The 25268-nt window shown below is 48.6% G+C and overlaps 1 protein-coding gene across 2 annotated transcripts in view; it reads right to left on the bottom strand.

Moving 5' to 3' along the window:
- The window catches only part of MDN1 (midasin AAA ATPase 1), a 902759-nt gene that overhangs the window by 224988 nt on the left and 652503 nt on the right, over positions 1 to 25268 (bottom strand). For both annotated transcript variants that reach the window (XM_082250237.1, XM_082250236.1), the window contains exons 64-65: positions 10698 to 10859; positions 10061 to 10325 (exon numbers count right to left, since the gene is read on the bottom strand). In XM_082250237.1, the coding sequence (XP_082106363.1) occupies positions 10061 to 10325; positions 10698 to 10859 (427 nt within the window). The remainder of the gene's footprint in view (positions 1 to 10060; positions 10326 to 10697; positions 10860 to 25268) is intronic.

A 25268-nucleotide genomic window follows, 5' to 3' on the forward strand; every position in this document is an offset into this window, starting at 1 on the left:
CATGGACCACCTAGAAATTAAGGGAGTCACATCCAGAGAAAACCCCTTTCACAGAAACTGTAACCCCTGGACCAACTGGTCCGCCAGCTCCGCAAAAGCAGGGGGAAACTGTTCCCCCTCCAGATCCCGGTGCAAAAGCTTTGCCCACTCCGTCAAGGTCTGGGACACCAAGGCAATGGTGAACACCGACCTAAGGACTGAACTGGCCATAGTAAACATGCTGGACCAAGGTCTCCGCTTTTCTATCAAAAGGGCCTTTGAAAGCTGGAGACTCCTCCACTGGAATTAGAGTGGATGTGTTCAGCTTGGAAACCTGAGAATCCACCACAAGTGGGACTGTGCACTCTTTTAACAGGGACTCTTCAAAGGGGTACCTTCTAGCGAAACACTTAGGTACCGCCACATTGCGTTTAGGGGAGCCCCCCTGACTCGTGACAATTTTGTCAAAATAGGTGGGAAAAAGAAAAACCTTTGTTGCCTTTGAGCATTTTCAGGTATCGAAGGTGACCGGCGCCTCCGATGCAGCTGCATCCTCCATTTTTAAAGTTACCCGCACAGAAACAATCAATGCACCCACCAGCACTTTTTCATGAACGGCTTTGGAAGAGGAATTATCCTCACTATCAGAGTGCTCAGGGTGCGTGGACAAAGACCCAGCAGGGTGACTCGTGTCCACGGTGGTCAGATCAGTCTCAGAATCTGAGGAGACAGGTTGAAGGCGGTGGACGCTTTTTGGCAGGACCATATCAACCTTGGACACTAAGTACTCAAGCGCTGCCGTCATTGCAGACTGGGTGGGCTGGGACCCAGAAGGGCCCGCCTCCTCGAAGACGGGTGTAGGTTAGGAAATATGCTCCACCCCCCCACCCCCATGGGGCTCCATGTCACTCAGTGAACCACACAGGCAAGTGAGAAACCCCCCCCCCAACGTTAGCGGCACCATGGATCTCAGCACAACCTTACTGCTGCTATAGCAGAGAGAGGGAGAACCTAAAGGAACTCCCCACCCCTGGTCAGCACAGAGCAGAGCGCCATATGCTGTGAAACAGTGGTCCTCAACCCTAGTCCTCGGGGCCCACTAACAGGCCAGATTTTAAATATTACCTTGGGGAGATGCAGACTAGAATACTGCAATCACTGAGCAGCAAATGAGATCACCTGTGATGCAATTTAGTTATCTTGCAAACCTGGCCTGTTAGTGGGCCCTGAGGACCGGAGTTGAGGACCACTGCTGTACACCATAAGGCGATCAGAGAAAGAGAAAGCCCAGGAACCAGAATTAGAGGTCCACGGCCGCAGTCACCTCCCATAAAGCTCCAAAAACATGGCCCCCACTTTCTTCAATGGAAAACTACAAGAAAATAGCAGCCGGACTACACAAACATGGCCACCGACATTAAAGCGGAGTTCCGGCCTTGGAAACTATTTTTCAATAAAAATACCCCCCGGGACAGTCAGGGCTAGTACATTTCATAATGTATAGCCTCTGAACTGTCCCAGGTTGCACTTACCTTTTAGAAGAAATACTTACCCTGAAAATGTCTTGTCCAGCGCTTCCATCTCAGGTGTAGGCAGCTGAAGCGAGCACGTCCTCTTTGGTCCCACAATGCCCTACACTGGCCCTGCTCGTCAATTCCGGAGCAGGCGCGTCATCCCTGCACAGCTTCTGGGCATGCCCAGAAGCTGTTTAGCAGGGAATGAAGCGCCTGCACAGGAACCGACGAGCTGGGCCAGTGCAGGCGCATTGATTCCTGGGAGCGATGACGTTCAAGCAGGAAGTGACGGCGCGGGCCGCGGCCACAGAGGGAGGAAGTGGAAGAAAGGCAAGTATATTTTCTTCAATATCAAGGTAAGTAATTGGAAAAAAAAAAAAATTGGGACTATACATTTCTTTTTTAGGTGACACTGAGCAAGCGGATGGCCCAAAGTGGATTTTGAGGCCGGAACTCCGCTTCAAAGCAAGCCATCTACAATAAAATAGCGGGCCCACGTGGCTCCACTGGGGACTCCAAAGGGCATATTTACAGTAAAGGGGGGCTATGGCAGAAACCCCCACTCAGACAACTCTCCCAAAAAACTACGCGTTCAGCTGCTGGCAGCGTGCCCCCCGGCCCTTATCGCCAGTTCAACACCCTATTATCTATAATACAGAGGAATGGTGCAGCGCAAATGAATAACAAATAATCAGATACTAACAATAATTAAAATAAGGAATAAGAACGGTCCATAAAATATAGAAAAAGTCCCATAGATCCGCATGAGGTGCTGGAAAGAGTAGATCACACAAGGTTCAAACAGTGGTTTTCACCAGAAGCACACAAATGCGCTCACCTCAAGGTTTGACCACTGTTTTACCAGCAGGTCAAACAAACGCAGTATTCCATTCTTCTAACAGAATCAGAAAACAGCAGGCTTCCTATGCACCAGCCAGGCAGAGACTCCATATGGTGTATATATAGGTGTGTATATATAGGAAAGAAAAACAAAGCCTCTAAGTGTAAACTGTATACTGATAAATCATTTAATAAAGAATTACACTTACATGGAGGCAGGTATAAAACACAGTAAAATATACATCAGTTAAACAGCGCAGCGGGCTCTGCGCAACTGCAGCCAGACCCGCCGATGTTTGCGACAGCAGCGGGTGACGTCATAGGGAACGACTCCACCTCCCGTGTGGGAGAAAGCCACCTTCTGGGACAACGTAGGCAAGGGAATCTCACGAATATTCTCAAATGGAGGTTTCTGAAGAACCAAGAGCACCAAGTTTAAATCCCATGGCGGAAAAAAGAGAAAGTACAGGTGGAGCCAGATGTCGAACCCCCTGAATTAAGGTACGAACTAAAGAGTGTGTGGCTAGGGGTCGTTGAAAGAAGATTGCCAAGGCAGATACCTGGCCCTTGATGGTACTCAAGGCCAACTTCTTCTCAATGCCCCATTGTGGAAAGGCTAAGATCCAAGCCACAGAAAAGAATTGAGGATGACCGCCTATCGACTCACACCAAGGAATGTACGCTTTCCATGTTCAATGCTATATTTTGTAGGAAGCCTACTTCCTCCCCTTCACCATAGTAAGGATCACTGATCCAGACAAACCTCTATCTCTCAGTACCTGGCTTTCAATAGCTAAGCCTTCAAAACCAGTGCCTATAAAGCAGGATAATAGATCAGCCCTTGGGACAACTGGTCCTCTCTAAGAGGTAGCCCAGCTCAACTGAGGGACTTTAGGATGGGAGGAGGGAACCCGCAGGCAGATCAAACCATCCCTGGATGGTACCCGCATCCACCTCTAACCGCTAAAAAAAGGGGACTGTACTTACCACTCCATGGTGCGGGTGATGCAAGACAGAACTCCGATATCGAAGTAGGGGAGCGGTCAGCCAAGGGGGAGCTGCGACTTGGACCAGTGCCTGGTTGTATGCGACCCTGAAAGACGTTTAACTCTGTCCGTGAGGCTATGTCGCGGTCGACCTAGCATGTAGCTGTGGTCTGCACATGCTCGCTGGCCGGACTGGGGGGACCACTGGATCTAGATTATCTAGCCAGTCGCCCAGACCGGCAGTTAATTGTAGATCTGATCCCAAGAGTAAAAACAAAAAAGATGAATGGAAGGAGAAAAAATGCTAGCACCCAGAGATCTGAGCAGGGAGCCTAGGTCTTTACTCCCGACTAAACAGATTTAAATTGAATACCCAGAGCAGAGAGGGGGGTTAAATACCAGCTAAGGATGGCCCATGGGCGTAGCCAAGTGTTTTTTGTTCAGCCTAGTCCTAATCCTGGAGGAGGCAATATAACCCAGTATTTATGATTTTGAGAGTGCTGTGTCCATCGATGAGCAAAGAGAGAAAACTGAATTTTTGTAAAATCTTACCGTAAAATTCCTTTCTCTGAGTCCTCCGACAGTCACCGCCCACTCATACAGTCTTCACCAATGGGGATGTTCCAAAGCAGTGTAGACATGAGGGGTGGGAAACGCAACCGTCAGAAAGGCAACGCAGTACCCACATCAGAGAAAGGAACCTTACAAGAACAGCAAGGGAACCTTCTGGGTAACAAGAAAGCTCAACAGGAGCAACAACCCAGGAAAGCAAATAACTAAGGGGGTCAAAAACCCCAACAGTCAGGGACCCGCAACAAAACCAGGGTCCCCTATGTTACTGCCGCACAGAGAACTTTGCGGCCAAAGGAGGCATTAGCTGATGCCAGAACATGAATTTTGTAAAATTTGGAAAAAGTGTGCACTGACGACCAAGTCGCAGCCTTGCACACCTGGGCCACCGGGGCCTGATGCCGGAGAGCCCAAGTCGTACTCCCCGATCTGGTAGAGTGCGCCTTGACAGGGAAGGGCGGTACCCGTTCCTTCAACAAATAGGCCTGTACAATTGTCTGTCTGATCCATTTTGAAATAATCGCCGCAGACGCAGCCATACCCTTCCGAGGTCCCTCAGGAAGGACAAAGAGAATCCAATTTTCGAAAGGATTCAGTCGACGACAGGTAAACCTTGATCGCCCTGACAACATCCAAGGAATGCAAGGAAACCTCCCTAGGATGCTTAGGATTCGCGCAGAGCGAAGGTAAAACAATGTCCTCATTAAGGTGAAAATCCGAAACCACCTTTGGAAGAAAGGACGGGTTAGGTCGCAAGACCACCTTATCCCTATGAACCACCAGGTAAGGGGAGCGGCAAGACAATGCCGCCAACTCCGACACTGTCTAAGAAGGCAACCTTCTTAGACAGCAGAGGCAACGATATCTCCCGGATGTTTTCAAAGGGGGAACGCTGTAACACGGACAGAACCAAGTTCAAGTCCCATGGAGGTAAAGGCTCCCTCCGGGGAGGGGCCAAATGTCGCACACCTTGAATGAAGGTGTGAATCAAGGAATGAGACGCCACAGGGCGTTGAAAAAGAACAGCCAGTGCAGATACCAGGCCCTTTATCGTGGCCAGCGCCAGGCGCTGGTCCACACCAGACTGGAGGAAAGCCAACACTCTCGTCACCGAGTATGAGGGAGGAGAAAAGCCCCTGGACTCACACCAGGCAAAATAAGCTTTCCAGGAACGGTAGTAAATCTTACCAGATGCTTTTCTAGCCTTGATCAGAGTAGGAATGACCTCTGAGGAGAGACCCCTGTCTCTCAGGACCTGGCTTTCAACAGCCAGGCCGTTAAAGCCAGCGACTGTAAAGCAGGATGGAAGATCGGTCCCTGAGACAGAAGATCTTCTCGCATCGGCAGTCGTCAAGGAGTCGCGAGGTGAACAATGTCCGCGTACCAGGACCGGCGTGGCCAGTCCGGGGCCACAAGAATCACCAAGTTCGGTTCCGAGGCCAGCCTGCGAAGGAACCTGGACAACAACTGAATCGGAGGAAAGGCATACATCAGACGATACTGATGCCAAGGGGCCACCAGCGCATCCGAGGCGTCCGCCCGAGGATCGCGCGTTCTTGCCACGAACCTTTCCACCTTGTGGTTTAGCCGAAACGTGAACAGATCCATGACCGGGGATCCCCACTTCGCACACAGCATTTGAAAGACCTCCGGGTGTAGGGACCATTCCCCCTGATCCAGGGTCTGGTGGCTCAGATAATCAGCCTGCCAATTCTCCACACCCGGAATATGAACTGCCGAAATCGCCGGGACATGAGCCTCGGCCCAAGACAGAATGTCGGTCAACGCCCGGGCACTCCTGGTGCCCCCTTGGTGGTTGGCGTAAGCCACCGCGGTAGCATTGTCCGTCTGTACCCGTACAGGACGGCCCCGAAGGCGATCCGACCACTGGAAGAGACACAGTTTGATCGCTCTCAATTCCAAGACGTTGATTGGAAGGGAGGATTCCTCCTCCGACCAAGTGCCCTGAGCAGACAGGTTGCCCAGGACGCCACCCCAGCCCGACAGGCTGGCATCCGTGGTAATCACTGTCCACAGTAACGGACGGAAGGACTTTCCTTCCGACACCGCTGGGGACTGGAGCCACCACAGAAGATCCATTCTGGTCCGGCGACAACGAAACACTGAGATCCAAGGACTGAGGTAGTCGGCCCACCTGGCCAGGATCTCCGCCTGGAGAGACCGAGTGTGAAATTGAGCAAAGGGTATCGCCTCAAAGGCTCATACCATCAACCCCAGGCACCGCATACAGGTCCTGAGTGACTAGGAGTGGTTGTCCCTGAGGGACCTGATCTCGTCCTGAAGGATCCGGAGCTTGTCCTCCGGCAGAAACACCTTCGCTTGAGCAGAGTCCAGAACCATTCCCAGATAGGGAAGACGAACTGAAGGAGACGTCGACTTCTGAGCGTTTATGGTCCAACCGAACTCCTGAAGCGTCTGTACCGTAGTCGACAGATCGCACAGCAGGCTCTGACTGGCACTCGATCTTAACAGGAGATCGTCCAGATATCCCAAGACCGCAATGCCCTGTGCCCGCAACAGGGCCAGAACAGGCGCCAACACCTTGGTAAAGACCCTTGGAGCCGAAGTGAGACCGAAAGGTAACGCCACGAATTGATAGTGGTCCTCCGCTATGGCAAATCGGAGGTACCTCTGATGACCCTCGAAAATGGGGATGTGCAGGTACGCATCCTTCAGGTCGATAGAGGCTAGGAATTCCATTGGACTCAGGGAGGCCACCACTGAGCGGAGAGATTCCATGCGGAACTTCCGAACGCGCACAAATCGATTCAGAGCTTTCAAGTCCAGGATAGGACGCACCTTGCCCTCCTTTCTGGGCAGTGAACAGATTTGAGTAAAACCCCCGAAACCTGTCCCGATGAGGCACCGGGACAACCACCCCCTGGGCAAGGAGGTCCTGCACCACTCGTTGCAGGTCCTGTAGGCGCCCTGGGGTCAAATGAAGATTTGAGGGAAAGAATCTGTCTGCCGGCCGTGAAAGGAATTCAATCTGGTATACTGATCGAATGATCTCCTGAACCCACCTGTCTGGAATTCGGAGCAGCCAAGGTTGGAGGAAACCGCACAAAGTCCCCCCACCCCTGAAACGGGTGAGGGTGTCCCTTCAGGCAGAGGCGAACTGAGCCGCCGTAACAGCATGGCCGGACTTTTGCTTGCCCGCCCAGGGCTTCTTCTGGCCACCTTGGCCCTTGAAAGGTTTGCCCTTGTTTTGTGGCTTAAAGGCACGAAAGGACCCATGAGCGGGTCTAAAGGCGGGACCCCACTTGCCGCGAAAAAAGACTTGTTCTTCGGATTCTGGGGCAGCAGAGTGCTTCTGCCCCCAGTGACTCCTTTCACCAAAGTATCCAAAGCCTCGCCAAAAAGGCGAGACCCAGTATAGGAAAAGTCAGCCACCGTTTTCCGTGACGTCTGGTCAGCCGACCAGCTCTTCAACCAGATCAGACGACGGTTGAGCACCGCGACACTAGACAGGCGTGCAGCCAAAGGGGCCTCATTCAAGGCCACATCGCACAAATACATGACCCCTTCATGAATTTGGTCCACTATTTCCAGCGTAGAAGGTGGGGCAGAATCAGACACGAGAGTGCGTCTAAGCACCGTAGTCTAATCCGCCACCGCCTGAGCCACCATGACAGAAGCGAAAATCTGTTTGAGCATGGACCCCGCCACAGTGTAAGCATGGCGGGCCAGAGACACCAACCTCCTGTACGTAGGATCCCGGAACACCGGGGTATCCTCAGCGGGAACCAAAGTAGCCTTGTTTAACACGGCCACCGTGTGATCCACCTGGGGGGGCGACACACCAGCGCCATTGTTCATTCACCGTGCGATGAAACTCAGCGGGGCAGGGAAACACCTGCGCCGACTTGCGGGTCCTATGTGTACCAAAAGGGGACACAATGCCCGGAGGAGTGGACTCATCCTTCAAATGTAGTGTTTTTCACAGAAGAAATCAACACATCCATACTTGCACGTTCTTCAGGCGACCCCGGGGGAGAATTATCAACCCCCTCCACCTCCGCCTCAGATCCCAGAGGGTCCAGGGACGAGCGAGACCCTGAAAAGGGCACGCCAGCCACATCACCATCTGAATCAGAGGAGAAAGATAATCTAGGCCTTTTTCTAGCAGCTCGTTCAGCCATCAGCACCTCCATTTTTGACACCAAAGACGCCACCCACAGCTGCCAAATTAGGTATAACGGGGGGTTCAGCAGAACTGAGGGAAATTTGCTGTCCTGAGAATCCATTGCAAAAAACAATGAGGAAAGTACTGGCCCTTTAAAAGCGCTGCAGATTGCGCAGCCCACCGCTATATGCACTGTGTACACAGACCCCCCAAAAGGGACAAAACTGAGCCAGGAGAGATAGAACAGAGGGATATGGAAGAGACAGCCTGCAGAGCCCCACAGAGTGTTAACACACCGATCGCTGCTTCAGAGGAAAAGGAAGTGAGGTCACCAGAAGCTGAACTATATGCTGCAAGGCTAAGGGAAAATGGCTGCCCATAGAAAAGAATGGGAGGCTTCAGCAAGATGGCCGCCGACATGTGCTCGGAATGATCGTTCTGCCACACACAAGATGGCGCCAAAACCACCACATAGCAAGCAATTGTAAAGCCCATAGTGAAGCCAGACATGCTGCCCACATCCAAAATGGCGGACCGCGCAGTTTCCAGCCGCAGCGGCCGCTTCACACACAGTCTGCACCTCCCAAACACTGAAAGTGACACAGGAGAGGGGCCCCCAACACCACACAGCGCCAGTAGTGCATTAAAGAAGACCCCCTCAGGGGTCGCATTAGGGAGCCCCACAAATGCACAGACATGAGGGGACACACAGCAACACAAGACTGCCACCCCAGACAGAGGCCCCACACAGAAAAGTACTTACCTGTACCGGAGGGCATGGGGTGCCTCTATTAACGGAAAGCCTCTGTCCTCATATGACAGGGAATGCCGTCAGTCACAACAAACGCAGGACACTGCAGCTAAACCGCAGACATGTCCAGTGAGGTAATCACCTCACAGGCTGCATTCCTGCTGCGAGCAGGGATGGGACGTTTATAGTGCCAGGGCGAACCATAGCCGAACGCTCTATGGCGGGCTGGGGATCCCTCTGACCCTCTGCCCTGGAGAGCCAGGGCGGCCAATACGATTCCCAGCTCCGCATTATCCATCTTCATCCGAAGATCCGACAAACTAAAGCTGACAAATCAACAGCTAGTAAAGCAAAGAAAAAAAAAATGACATTTGCAAATAAAAATCATAAGAAAAAGATTAGAAGGCTGAGACTGTAGCCCCTGCACAGGGAAGCCTATTTACTCCTAACGCTAGGCAGAGACAAACCGAGTAGGGATGGCTTACTGCAGGGGGGTATTGACTAGTGGGACAGCCCCCATGGGGGTGTCTATGTTAAAAGCTTTTGGTTCTAACAAGTCTTATGCCTAGCTACTCCTGCGGAGCGGAAGTCAATACCCATTGGTGAAGACTTTATGAGGGGCGGCGACTGTTGGAGGACGTAAGAGAAAACATCATTTGTTTCTGGAACCAAGTTTTTGGCCTTATATCTTCTGTGACAGGCATGCTGACCAAGTCCACACCTGCTCTAGCCCTTCTGACTCTAGGAATAGATACGTTCCTATGAATACTAGATGGGTGGTAGCACACATTGGCATCAAGAGCAACCATTACCAGACGCTGAAAATTTACTGAAGCCCCTAACCTTTCTGAGGTAGTTGCTTCTCTCAGATTGACATTTTAATATAAAAGTCACTAGCACTTCGCTCCAAAACACTCCACAAATTTAGTCAACACTGGGAACTTTGGTCCTTCTGGACTAACCATTGATTGTTTTTGATTACTATTCACATATTCTTCCTTATGTTTACCTACTGTTATTTTGATATTTTATAATATTATATGGTGCTTCTGTATATCATACATGTTGAATGCCATATATTTGCACAGGTTTTCAAAAAACCAATAAAAAAAAAAGCCAGTGACATTTGACAATTCCCTAATACATTAACATTTAAACAGTATTGAACACACATTGTTAATTCTGCATATAGGGTTAAAAACATCCAAGCATTTTTACTATTCTGTTACATATTCTTATTACACTTTAGGGAAAAAAAAAAGAAAAAACATACCGGTTAGGGGGTACAGATTTTCAATGAGGACCCCGCTTGTCTGATAACATGACAGGAACAAATTGATGTAATGTTTGGTATAATGCTGCTCTGGGCTCTGGTGATACCAGAGAGATTTGGCAGTACTTAAACATAACTGCTGGTGAGTAAGTATTAAAGTCTGTGCTGAACTCTCAGACACCAGTATATTATCTTCTGCTTCATCACTGGTTTCTGTCTCCATACGTTCATCTAGACTAGGCTGTGCTGTTAGATCTGCAAAATCCTAGAGCAAATGAAAAATTGTATTAAAATAAAAACAAACTTAAACATAAAAAAACCTGCTTTGAATGCATTAAAATAGCTTCAGATTTTATTTTTCCCTCTCTTCATCAACTATAGGTATATGATTCTCTATATGGAGGTTTTCAAATTAATCTATTTTTTTTCTATTGGTTGAACCAGACAGACTTGTCTTTCAAAATATGAAACAAACCTGGCATAAAGGTAAATAATATACATATAAATGAGTAATTGCGTCAAAAATATACCATGATAACATCATCTGAAACCAACAAAGAAGCAAACATTCTACAGTTTTCAGATTCTTCTGAATTTTGATTTGGATAAAATGTAATGCTCTACATTACTGCCATACCTGTTCATAAGTGGGAAAGTGCAAGTGGAATTCAGTCTCCTCCTCTTGGTCTTCTGCAAGTCCAGAGCCAAGACTCTTAGTCTTGTATTTAAAAAGGCTGTTCTCTTCCTGTTCTCGGTCTCTGACTTTTTGCTCCTGCTCATCCCACTCATTGATAATGGCCTAGAAAAGGATAAAGAGAAAATTTCTCCATAAAAAAACAAAACATTGAGGTAGGTGGAATTGAAGGCATTCAAAGTCCCAGTGATTCAGGATAATTAAGATATAAGATATGCATATTACTTGTGTTTTGTATAATATTTTTAGATGTGATTGGCAAATAAGTTTTTATTTGTTTAAATATTTATCACTCACCTTACTCAATCATTTTTCCAGTGCATTACAACATATCCAGGGTGACAAGCCACACAAAGTTAAGGTGAACATGTGAAAGAACCCACTGCTTTTAAAGTAGGAGTATAAAAAAAAAAAAAAAAGTATGATTTTAGTACTAACCGTAAGATCCTTTTCTAGGGAGACTGTCTTTCATCTTCAGTCTATAATGCTACCTACAGGACTACAGGACACTGGCAATAGAAAAAAAAAAATCATAGGCCAGCCCAAGATAACCCCTCCCAAGTTTTGTAGCAAAGCAGTACCAAAAGCATTATCCAGAAACCAGAGGGAGCGTACCTTAGTGGACTCCAAGAAAAGTATTTTATGGTGAGTGCAAAAATCTTTTGTTTTCTCATCCATTGAGAAATACATGTCCTTCACCATTGGGATGTCAAAAAGCAGTCCACAGTGGTGGGCAAACAATCCCTAACAGGTCTAATGCAGAAAATAGAAAAACTAGTCAATGCTTGAAGCTCAAAGCTACCTGAAGGATTGTATGTCAAAGCTGGAAAGAGATGAAGCAGCAAACTCTACCATGTAGCAAAATGTGAACATAGAAGACCAGATGGTAATCTAGCATATTCATAATCAAAGCCGATGCCTGATTCTGGAGGAAGAAACCAAAACATTCATATAATCAGTGATGTATGTCTTGAGGGAAAGGAGAAACAGATCTTTAAGACCATACACTTGAAAGCCTGTCCACCTGAGGCATACAGAGCAATGGAGCAAGAAATGAGAAACTGATGCTTAAGAGCATACGCTTGGAAGCTGATCTACCAGAACCACCCAAATCATGAAGAGCATGAAACTGAATCACCCAAACGGGTCCATAATGGAAGATGAAAAAAAGCAAAGCCATAGCTGGGAGAGAAGGAAGCACACATACTAAAATGCAATCAAGAAAAAGAAGAAAAGTTTTACTTGAATGAGTGGAGCCAGATAGAAAGAACAAGGGACAACGTTCTGGTAAATATCAGAAAAATTCCCTAAGAGGTCATTTTAGATCTTAACTCCCCTGATCTCATTACAAGCTCAAAAAATAGGGTTCAATGCACAGAAGAGTGTGAGGCAAGACACTCATTGCAAAGGCGATGACTAACACCGGAGAACCCCATGAGGATGAAAACATAGTATGGAGTAGCAAGGGACAGAGTAATGGTATTTGGGGGCTCCAAATACAAGGATTTGGGCATGGAAAGCACTCAGATATATAAACCGCTTCCCCTATGTCTAAATATAACAGTTCTATAACACAGTTGGGGAAGCTTGACCAATAACTTTCCTTACCCGGAATGAATGTAGAGAACAGGACTGAAACAAAGTTCTGCCCAAGTCTGGATCCAAACTACTTTTGTCGCAACAACTTCACTTGCTCCTCTTAACTGTTTAAGCACGTCACCATGTCATTGTCCAACTGGAATAAAACCAGGTGACCTGTCATGGGGACAAGGCAGCAATGTCAAAAAAAAAAAAAAACTCCAGAATTGGGCGAACACTAACCAATAGAATATTCCCAAAAGTGGAGGAAGAATAATTTACAATTTTTCAGGCGCTATGCAGTGGACAATAAAATACAAAAATAAAATATAAATTGCTAAATAAAAAACTGGATTTTTGACTTACCGTAAAATCCTTTTCGCTTAGGTTCATTGACTGACGCAGTCCTCTGATGCATATCAGTAGGGTAATACCGCCCCCTACAGGAGTAGGACACTAGGCAGAAAGAATTTCTGGCTACGCCCACGGGCAGTCCCTGGGGGTATACTCTCTCTCTTCCTGCATAGGATGTCAGTTTTGTATCAAAGCAGTGTCAGAGAAAAGCACACCAACCCACTGAAAAAATAGAGGGGCAGGTACTGCGTCCGTCAATGAGCCTATAAGAAAAGGATTTTAAGGTAAGTCAAAAATCCAGTTTTCTCTATCGTTCATTGATGGACGCAGTCCTCTGATGCATATTAGTAGGGACGTCCCAAAACAGTACCCAAATGAGGGGTGGGAACAGCAGAACAGAAAACAGTCCCCAAGGCCAACATGGCCAACCAGGCACACAGGACTCATCAGAACAACCAGATGAGGTCCACCTGAAATCAAGCAGAAAAACACCCTCAAGGAAGGCCAAGGGGCCCTCTAAACCGCAGCCTGCAAAACCTTGTCGCCAAAGGAGGCATCCACAGATGCCATCACATCCACCTTATAAAATTTGGTAAACGTGGGAACAGACAAGGTCGCCGTCTTGCACACCTGAAGCACAGATGCCTGATGGCGAAAAGCCCAGGAAGCACTAAGCGCCCGAGTAGAATGTGCCTTGACAGGGAAAGGTGGAAACTGACCCTTAATGGAATAAGCCTGCACCGCTGTCTGTCAGATCAATCTAGAAATAGTTGCAGCGGATGCAGGCATCCCTTTTTTTGGGCCATTCGTGAACCATCAGACCCAGCACTCTCATACAGGTCCGAAGGGACAGCCGGTCATTGGACATCAACAAATGAACCGCTGACTGGAGCTTCTGGAGATTTTCCGGAGGAAGAAACATCCTGGCTGAGGACGAGTCCAAAGTCAGGCCCAGATAGACCAGTCTCATAGAAGGGGTCAGACTTCTGAAGATTCACGATCCAACCAAACCAATCCAGAGTACTCATGGGGAACCCCCAAGTGTTCCGTCAGCAATGCGGCGGACTCCGCACGAGAAGCAGATCGTCCAGGTAACCCAAGACTGATATCCCCGCTGTTGTAACAACGCCAGGACCGGGGCCAACACCTTTGTAAAGACCTGAGGAGCGGAGGCAAGACCAAAGGGTAACGCCACAAACTGATAGTGATCCTCTCCCACGGCAAAACGGAGGAAACGTTGCTGAGCGGCACAGATTGGAATGTGAAGGTAGGCATCCTTGATGTCTATGGAAGCCAGTGCAAATAGTTTTTTTTTTCTTGATCTTTTGAGCGCGCACAAACACATTCAGTGCCTTTAGGTCCAGGATCGAACGCACCTTGCCCTCCTTCTTGGGAACCGTGAACAGGTTGGAATAAAACCTGTGAAAACATTCCACGTGCAGAACGGACACCATCACTCCTTGTTGCAGCAAGTCCTGCACTGCCCCATAGAGCGCTCACAAGGGATCCGGGGATAGGCGGATATTGGAAGGGAAAAACCTGACCAGAGGAACGGATCGAAACTCGATCTTGTATCGGGACCGCACAACTTTCCGGACCCTTTAGTTTGGGATCCGGGTCAAGCCAAGAGTCCGAAAACCTGCAAAGGAATCCCCCCACCCCATTCACGGGTGAAGGCGCACCTTCAGGCTGAGGAGGCCTTATGCGCAGGCCTGGGGGAACCAGGCTTCTGTTTCCCAGACGCTTGGAAGCACCCAAGGGAGCCTTGAAGGGCTTTGCCTTATCGACTGCCCCCGAGGAATGAAAATACTTTGTGAGCCAAAAAGGACGGACCCCGCCTACGGCGAGGATCCCTACCCTTGGAAGCCTGCGGGAGAAAGGTACTCTTACCACCTGTAACACCTTTAATAAGGTCGTCCAGGGTAGCCCCAAACAGACGGTCCCCCTGAAAGGGGAGTTCCATCAAAACCTTCTTAGAATCCTGATCCGCAGACCAACACTTAAGCCAGAGTATATGCCTCATGACCACTGCCGAAAACGGCAGGCGACCCGATAGGGAAGCAGTGTCCAGCGCGGCATCGCAAGCAAATTGCAGCCCCTGCACCATCTGGTCCAACAGTTCCCCACAGGCAGGAGGGACAGGTTTGCCCTCCACGGCGTAGCATCTTCGCCCATTCAGTCACCATTTGGGTGACAAAAGCCGCAGCAAAAAGCAGGCCTCAGTGCAGTCTCCGCTATAGTGTACACATTGCGGGCCACAGCCTCTGGCCCTTCTATCCTCTGGGTCCTTAAAAGATGGAGAATCCGCTACCGGAATAATGGTAGCCTTGTTAAGCCTGGAGACTGGGGGGATCCACCTTAGGTGGCACCGGGTTGGGGGGGTCACAGGACAGGGGGAAACCCGGGAATGTGAGGGTCTGACCATCCCAGGGAGGAAGGCCCGCATTCCCCCCAAATTTCACCAGGGAAGGGGGGGACGTTTACTCACCATACCGGGAAGACACGCAGGTGCCATTTCCTGACAGGACCCCATGCCACTGGAGTGGGGGGGGGGGGGAGGCTGTCGGCCAAATAGGAACGCTGCGACTAGACTGTCGTGTGTGTTCTGGCGAGACATTTAACTCACGGGCCAGTCCCTGTCCAGTGGGACTATGTCGCGGCTGACCCAGCGCGGAGTTAAGGCCTACACTCACTCGCTGGCCAGACTGGGGTGACCACTGGATATAGGGACCGAGCCAGTCGCCAAGCCCGGCATAAGTGCTTGAAGATCTCAACAGGAAAAAACATTCCGAAAAAAAGGCGAGATAGAAAAAAAAAAAAAATTACACAAAAAATTACTTCTATGCCAGGACCATAGATCCCAGCAAGGAACTAGGTCCTTACTCCTGACTAGCAAGATAAAAAACTGACATCCTATGCAGGAAGAGAGAGGGTATACCCCCAGGGACTGCCCATAGGAGTAGCCAGAAATTCTGCCTAGTGTCCTACTCTTGTGGGGGGGTATTACCCTACTGATATGCATCAGAGGACTGCGTAGGTCAAAGAACGATAGAGAAATTATCAATTCACAAATTAGCAAATAAAATGTCCATCCGAAGCTAAAGGGAACATATATCGCACCAAACAGGATGCCAATACAACGAAAATAACAGGTATCCTCAAAATGTAGCGCTGGGGGATGAGAGTCTGTACAGCCACATAAACAGATGATATTGCTGACTGATACAATTAGTCCCACAAAAATTGGTGATAAAATTATGCATAATTTTTTAGGTCGTCATAAAAAGGAATGATTAAAACCAGACTGGTAATAGTGTGTGTCAAAAATAAATTCCAACATCTCCAGGATGGTAAATTCAAGGTTAAGTGGTAATGTGTGTAACCCTGTTGTACGGACACCGTAAATTAAGGAATTACTGGTGTGTGAGGGCAGCCAGGGAGCACTAGCGGCACACCAAGAAAGACATCAGCTGCTGTGTGATGGCAGACCAGCTGTAGCAAATAGGACTGGGGGAGAATCAACCAACTGGATGTGTACAGTCAAGCTTGCAAGAAGGCGTGCAGAGATGACGTCAGCGGTATCAGATTTGGCATCCCTGGTAGCCAATGACAACATCTCGGCAAACCTTATGGCCAGCTTGGCCGAACACATCCAGTCGGTGGATTCTTTCCCAGTCCTATAGGATACAGCGGGTCCACCGCCACACAGCAGCTGATGCTCTTTGTGCTGTTCATATTTGGATGATGGAATTTAATATTAACACCCTATCACCAGTCTGGTTTTAATCATTCCTTTTTAGGACTATTTATCCGATACCATCAACCCCAGAGACGGCATACAGGTCCTGAGTGACGAGGATTCATTGTCCCTGAGGGACCTGATCTCGGATTGCAGAGTCCGGAGCTTGTCCTCCGGTAAGAACATCTTCGCTTGAGCAGAGTCCAGAACCATTCCCAAATACGGGAGACGAACCGAAGGAGACAAGGTCGACTTCTGAACGATGATCGTCCAACCGAACTCCTGGAGTGTCTGGACCGTAGTGGACATATCGCGCAGCAGGCTCTGACTGGCACTCGATCTTAACAGGAGATCGTCCAGATAACCCAAGACCGCAATGCCCTGTGCCCGCAGCAGTCCCAGAACAGGCGCCAACACTTTGGTAAAGACCCTTGGAGCCGAAGCGAGACCGAAAGGTAACGCCACAAACTGATAGTGTTCCTCCGCGATAGCGAATCGGAGGTACCTCTGATGACCCTCGAATATGGGGATGTGTAGATACGCATCCTTCAGGTCGATAGAGGCCAGGAATTCTCCCGGGCTCAGAGAGGCCACCACCGAGCGGAGCGATTCCATGCGGAATTTTCGAACGCGCACGAAGCGGTTCAGAGCTTTCAAGTCCAGAATCGGACGCACTTTGCCCTCCTTTATGGGCACATTGAACAGATTTGAGTAAAACCCCCGAAACCTGTCCCGATGAGGCACCGGGACAATTACCCCCTGAGTGAGGAGATCCTGCACCGCTTGATGCAGGTCTGGTAACCGCCCTGGTGTCAAATGAAGATTTGAGGGAAATAATCTGTCCGCCGGAAGTGAAAGAAATTCGATCTTTCACCCTGATCGAATGATTTCCTGAGCCCACCTGTCCTGAACTCGGAGCAGCCAAGGTTGGAGGAAACCGCGCAAACCTCCCCTCACCCCTAAAATGGATGAGGGCGCCCCTTCAGGCAGAGACAGACTGAGTCACCGCACCAGCCTGGCCGGATTTATGTTTGCCGGCCCAGGGCTTTCTCTGGCCACCCTGGCCCTTGAAGGGTTTCCCCTTGTACTGTGACTTAAACGAAAGGAACCCTGATCAGGTTAAAAGGCAGGACCCTGCTTGCCTCGGAAAAACTTGCCCTTAGGATTCTGGGGCAGCAGAGTGCTCTTGCCCCCAGTGACTCCCTTAACCAATTCATCCAGGGATTCCCCAAAAAGGGGAGAGCCCGCATAGGGAATGTCAACCACCGCCTTCCTAGATTTCTGGTCAGCCGACCAGCTCTTCAACCATATCAGCCGGTATTTAAGCACCGCGACATTGGACAGGCGCGCAGCCAAAGGGGCCTCATTTAAGGCCGCATCGCACAAATACATGACCCCATGATAAATCTGGTCCACCATCTCCACGGTAGGGGGTGGGGGCAGAATCAGCCACGAGTGTGCGTCTGAGCATCTTGGTCCAGTCCGCCACAGCCTGAGCCGCCATGACAGAGGCGAAAATAGGCCTGAGCATGGAACCCGCCACCACATGGTGTGGCAGGCAAGCGATTCCAGCCTCCTATCCGTAGGATCCCTAAATCCTGGAGAATCCTCGGTAGGAACCAGTGTAGCCTTGTTCAATCTGGCTATAGTGTGATCCACTTGAGGAGCCACACACCAGCGTGCAACCGTAGTAGACGCAAAAGGGTAGAGAAGTTGAAACCTCTTAGGCACTGTGAAGGTGTGTTTTAAATTGCACCATTGTTCATTCACAGTGTGATGAAACTCAGCGGGGCAGGGAAAAACCTGCACTGTCTTACGGGTCCTGTGTGTACCAAAAGATGACACAATGCCCGGAGGATTGGGCTTATCCTCTAAATGTAGTGTTTCTTTAATGGCAGAAATCAGCGCGTCCATAGCTAAGCGTTCCTCTGGCGTCCCAGGGGGGGAATCATCCACCCCTATAACCTCCGCCTCCCCCTCAGACTCTTGCGGGTCCTGAGAAGAGCGAGACCCTGAAAGAGGCACGCTACCCACAGCAACCATGTCACATTCAGAATCAGAAGAAAAAGAAAGCCTAGGCCTTTTTCTAGCAGCATGTTCAGACATCAGCACATCCATTTTGGACACCAAAGTCGCCACAACAGCAGAAAAATTAGTCAGAGTACAGGATTCAGAAGAACCTGAATCCCCTTACCAAGGCTGGAGGGAATTTGCTGTCCTGGGATTCCACTGCAAACAAAAAAGTTTTTTTTTTTGAGGTACTGGCCCTTTAAGAGCGCCGCGGACCCCGCAGCACACCGCTACAATGCACTGTGGAACACAGAACCCCCGCAGGGACAAACCGAGCCAGGAAGATTGCACAATGGAGTAAAAGAAAGGACAGCAGTACAGAGCCCTCAGAAGTGTTACCAGCTCCTATGGTCGCTCCTGAGAAAAAGGAAGGAAGTGATGTCATGCAGAGACTGAACAGAGGCTGCAGGCTAAGGAAACATGGATGCCTATGCAAAGTAAATGGGAGGCTTCGGCAAAATGGCCGCCGACATGTGCTCGGAACGATCGTTGCCACACACAAGATGGCATCGTAAGGCGCCAAAATACACTACACACAATGCCTTACAAGCGCCCACAGTGAAGCCAGACATGCTGCCCACACCTAAAATGGCAGAGCAGCGGTTTTTAACCCCGCAGCGGTCGCCACACCAGTCTGTACCTCCAAGCACCTTAGTGACACAGGAGAGGGATCCCCCAAACCCCACACAGCGCAGGCTGTAAGAGAAAAACCCCCGCAGGGACCAGGAAGCCCAAAAACGCACAGACATAGGGGACACCACAGACACAGAGGTCTGCCGACCCCAGACAGAGTGTACTTACCTGTACCCGATGGCGTTGGGTGCCTCATAATACACGGAAAACCGCCCACCCTCAGATGGCAGGGGAGTGCCGCCAGCCAAAAACGCAGGACACCAGGAGTGCACGGACGAACCGCGCTTGTGTCCGGTGAGGTAGCCACCTAACAAGGCTGCATCCCCGAGGACAGGGATGGGTCGTTTGTGAGGCCAGGGCGAACACATAGCCTATTAAACGCTCGATGGCGGGCTGGGATTCCATCTGATCCTCCACCAGTCCGATTCCCAGCTCTGCAAACTCCATCTTCATCCGAAGATCCGACTAACTAAAAGCTGACAAAATAAACCGCTAGTAATGCAAAGAAAAAATGACATTTTCAGAAAATAAAAGCATAAAATAGAAGAAACAGAAATACACAATGTTAACAGGCGCTTGATCACATATCAAACCATAAGTCCATGGAGTTAAAAGTCATTAATGGCACAGGGGGAGAAAAAGTCCACCATGTAGGGCAGCCATCCAGAAACCAAAAACCAGGGGTTCCACAGGGCTAAAACAAAGACAGACAGAGGCGCCTCCAAGTGTAGACTTTATGCAACAGGTTTAATTAATAAAATTATGCACTCACGTTAGTAAGCATATATTCATGCCCATAAAACAAGGTTCCAGTGTGGAGAAGTGTACATCATCCGGTCATGGACATCCGTCCTGCTGGAGCTGAAATCCTTTTGCCGTGGCCGGCTTGTACGGCAAGGTTAAAACCAGGAAGTAGGCTCGGTGTATTTGCTTGACAGCGAGGCTTGGTGGATAGTCGAACCTGGATGATGTCATCTGCATCGGACACTGGAACCTTGTTTTATGGGCATGAATATATGCTAACTAATGTGAGTGCATAATTTTATTCATTAAACCTGTTGCATAAAGTCTACACTTAGAGGCGCCTCTGTCTGTCTTTATAAAATAGAAGGCTGAGACTGTAGCCCCAGCACAGAGAAGCCTGACTACTCCTGAACTAGGCAGAAGACAAACTGAGTTGGGATGGCCATTGCAGGAGGGGTATTGGACCAGTGGGACAGCCCCCATGGGTGTGTCTATGGTAATGCTTTTGTTTTAACAAGTCTTTTGTCTAGCTACTCCTAAGGAGAGGAAGTCAATACCCCATTGGTGAAGACTGTATGAGTGGGCGGCGACTGTCGGAGGACGTAAGAGAAATTAGAGGTATGGAAGCTAAGGACCAGTGGGGGCACTGCCTAAAATGATTACAGAAGCCAGAATGTCTCCGTAGGGAAGGTGAAGAAAGGTATATCTGGTGGCTAAAATGCAACATTTTTGAACTACTAGGCCTCAAGAGAGATGAATGTTCTCTTTGAGGGACTAGGTTAGAGAACTTCTAAAACTTGAGACAAAGGAACCGGGGCAATGGCACCTTGGTCTAAGAGACCACCGAGGAGGTAGGTCTGCTAATCTGTAAAGTGACACAAGAAGGTTGAAGGCAAGAGGCCAAAGAGGGAGTGGCAGGTGAAGGCTTAGTTTGTATTATGGAATATCATAAATCTGAAAAGATGGTGCGCTTGATCTTAATGGGGCAACTGCTCCTTGGCCAAAGGGTTGACAGATCAGCACATAAAACCAAAGTGCTCTATGCAAAATTGACAAAAGATCCATGCAATTAACAAGCCAAATTGCTTCCAGCAGGTCTTCACAGCTTCAATGAAGACTAAACTGTAGTGAGCTCATTTGCTTTGAGTTTAAAATAGGGTTATGAGGGGGCGTGGCCTGGACGGCAATGGTGTAGGACGCATGTGAGCTCCGCTCTCTCTTTCTCCGCTCATCCTGTGTGCCCCACCGCTCCTTTTGCTACCTAAACCTGCAGACTACTTACCTCAGACCCTCCGGAGCATGTCGCCGCCGCAGAAGACGTCCTCGGCCATCCCTGCGCTAGACAAATTCAGGTGGCAGGAGAAGGATACCCCTGAGGAAGATGGCACCACCACCTCCGAGGCCTTTGCTACTGCTGACACCGCCAGGGTCCCGGAAGCGATCTGCACATGTCAAACTACCCTGACCTCCAAAATTGAAGAAGAGGTAAAAATAGCTATCTCCCTGATTAGGTAGGATATGGCCAAACAGAGACCGGGTGACTGAAGGTGAGAACAGACTGGGCCGCGCAGAGGATACACTACACCCTTTACAACACATTACTGAATCCCTGCAAAGGCAAATGCAGCAACTGTCCCAAAAGCAAGATAACATGGAGAACAGGGCTAGACGCTGCAATGTCAGGTTTATTGGGCTCCCTGAAGGTGCTGAGGGCCCTGACCCGACCACTTTTCTGGCTGCGGCTAGGAATAATCCTGCCTGATGGTGATCTCTCTATGATGACAGTGTTCCTTTAATTTTCCTTTGCTCTGCTCAGGGGGATCCTGTTTGCATGGCCTCCTGACTGTTCTGGGTTTGTGGGGGCCTACTGTGTCTGTTCTATACAGCGTTTACTCTCCCGCATCTGTCCCTCACCCCGACTCCTGCTTACGTTTTCAACTGTGGAGACTGCTGTCTTGGACCTGCTTTCCTACAGCCTTGCACGCTCGGCACCTTGTTTCCTCTCACCTCATATGCCTTCCAGAACTTCAGTTACTCCTCTCTCCTGATCTCCATGTTGCTGCCTCTATGCCTATTTTTCTCCAGATGAACACATTTTTTCTTCACCGCACCAAGAGCGGACTACGGTCGCAGACTGACGTGTAGTCACTGCGTCTACAACTTTCAGCTTCTACAATGAGTCCTACCACTGTTCCACCTTACATGTTTCTTATGTGCTTTTATACTTGGTGCATTGTATTCAACAGTCATACTATTTTTTTTCCAGTGCCTTAATGTCCTATTGTGCTACCTGTAGACCTGCCTTGAGGCAATCCGCTGTACTAGCTCTCCCTTCGTGTATTAATGTCCACTCATGGCCACCGTAAAATTGGTCACGTGGAATGTCCGCAGGCTCAGGGACAAACTGAAACGCTCAGCTGTATTTGCATGTCTCAAATCTTATAGGGCGGACGTGGTGGTATTGGTGGAAACCCACATCACTGACCATCTCCAACGTGCCCTGAAATGCCATGGATTGGTTGGGCGTACCACTCTGTTTACAACTCCCATTCGCGGGGTGCTTCTGTCCTTATTTCCAAAAATGTGCAGGTCTCAATTATGGAAATACGCACGGACCCCCATGGCAGGTTTGTTTTCCTCCATTTGATGCTATATACTAAACCCCACCGACCAGCTCTCCCTCCTCTGTAGCCTCCTCTCTACCCCTCGGGTGCAGGATTCACAGCTATGATCAAGAACGAGAAGTTTTTGAGCACTGCTGAGCAGAGTACAAAATGGCAGCGGTGTGCTACAGAATACCCACAGTGTCTGCACCACTAGGAAGAAGGTGAAGGAGACAGTGGCATCCAAGCTTGAGCAGTTCGCTCGGCTCCAGAGCACAGACCATGAAGGAGAGGTTTTTTAGCCTACTGACCTGTCTGTACCAGACATTCAGCCTGACTATGGTCCTTCTCCTGCAGTCTTACAGCCAGAACCGAGTGCCTGTGCCATGGACACCTCTTGCACAGTTAAGTACTGCCTGCCTCCCTCTTCCTGGACAGGCTGCAGAGCTGAGCATTATAGATTTGTTCCAGGCAACCCACCAATACCATGACAGGTACAGTTCATCAGGTAAAAAACTTTACTTTGACATGATCTCTAAAAGGGGTGGGAATGCACATCAGCACTGGAAGGCTGTGTGGGCGACTTCGAAGATGCACTGCATTTGCTGTGCAGAGGTCAAAGAACCCATACGTAAGATTGATGCCAATCTACAGAGGTTTGAGGACCTGGAGAACTGGCTTCACTGCATTATTAGGTTGGTGGGCCTACCAGAACACACGGAGTGCCCCAAAACCTCTGATTTCTCCGACAGATGCGATTGGGAAGGAACACACCTCTTCCTTGCTTGCTAAGGCCCACTGCGTTCCTACCAGGCCTCTGCCTCACTTAAAACCTCCATGCTCGTATCTGGTTTATCTTCTAAACTATGGAGACAAGGAGAATATAATTTGCAGTGCCAGAGAGCTGAAAGAGGTTACCTACAACAGCACCAAAATGATGCTTTTCCTGGACTTCTCCCCAGAAGTGCAAAAACAATGTGCTCGATTTCAAGAAACCAGGAATTGGCTGCTGCAAATTCATCTACAATACCCGATCCTGCAAAACTTGAGTGGTTGCAAATGATACCACTCACTTTGATTCTCCAAGGACTGCAGCGGACTGGCTGGAGAGAAACTATAATGATAGCTTCTACAGTTGCCTGCTTTCTCTACCACCCTACTGTCTGCCACTTATGGCCTTTGGCATATTACTACTGCTCACTTCTGAGTATGGTCATACCTGGTTCTAGTTGCTGTGGTCCCTGACTCATCAGCCATAGAGCATGCTACACATGCCAGTTTATAGATCCCTCTCACCATTCCCCTGTGGGGGGGCTTTACGTCTTCTTTCCCGTATGTACATTTCCATCTACTGTCTCTTGCTTTGCTGGATCTGCATTCCGGTTTGGTAAGACTGTTTTGTTGGTCTGCTGTTTTGTTCTCACCCCACCTTCTTTGCCTACCTAATGTTACCCCATAGGTCTCGTGGCCTCTGGACTGTCTCAGCGCCAACGCCTGTTCCCCACATGTGCTATACAAGCAAGATTTTTGGTTTTACTTCCTATGTCTAATCACACGGTTAGAATTATATCTTGGAACATGAGGGACTCAAGCAACTCCTTGAAAAGGCAATCAGCATTTGATACATTGATGTTGTCCAAACCAGCTCTGATCTGCTTGCATGAGATGCATGCCACCACTGACACAAGGATTCTAGAGCAGCACTACGTACAGTTGGTCTATCACTCAACTTACTCAAGGGGTGCATCAACCCTGGTCTTTACTGGCTCTAGCTTCTCTTGCGAACAGGTAGAGGCGAACAAATGTCAAAACAAACAAAAATTCCCAGATCACTTACCAGCCAGCCTGGAAAAAACAGAATTGACCTTGTCCAACAGTTCACGTTAATACCAAGGGGTTTAGTTTGTACACATTTTCAAAAGCATGTGTAAGCTGCATAGGCCACGTCAAGGCACCCCAGTGTACTAACGCTATAATTTTGAGCGCTCCTGAGTTGGAGCACATATAGAACAATGAATAGATTAATGGCAGTTTTAGGTTGGGGTGGTTGCCTTTGTTTGTACTAGAGGTGGAAAAAGGTCTATTTTGCAAGCTTTTTTGATAGACGTTGCATTATTGTCAATGTTTATATACTACCTCCCTATTTGCCCGACGTACTCCTTCTGCTAGTTAAAGGTCTATCTTACAAACTGTAGCTGCCCGTTTTAGTGGAAGGGGAATGTAACAATGTGTTTGATGCTGCCCTGGATAGGCTTCGATCTTCAAAGCTTACCACCTCAGACACACGGTCCCCTTTAACCACTTTAAGACCGGAAGGATTTGCCCCCTTAATGAACAGGCACTGTTTTGCCATTCGGCACTGCGTTATTTTAATGGACAATTGCACTGTCGTGCGATGCTGTACCCAAATAAAATTGATGTCCTTTTTTCCCCCCAAATAGAGCTTTCTTTTGGAGGCGTTTGATCACCTGTGCGGTTTTTATTTTTTGCGCTATAAAACAAAAAAAGAGCGGCAATTTTGAAAAAAAAAAAAAAATATATATATATATATATATTTTTCACATTCTGCTATATGACATTCTCAAAAAACAAAAAAAAAAAACTATTTTTTTTAAAAAAATTGTTTGCGGCTACATATTTTTGGTAAAAAAAAAAAAAAAAAAAAATCGCTATAAGCATATTTTGATTGGTTTGCGCAAAAGTTATCGCGTCTACTAACTACGGGAAAGATTTATGTCATTTTTATTGTTTTTACTAGTAATGGAGGCGACCTGTGATTTTTTGCGGGACTGC

This window comes from Pelophylax lessonae, assembly GCF_965119305.1.
Source record: "Pelophylax lessonae genome assembly, chromosome: 3".
Taxonomy (NCBI): Eukaryota; Metazoa; Chordata; class Amphibia; order Anura; family Ranidae; genus Pelophylax; species Pelophylax lessonae.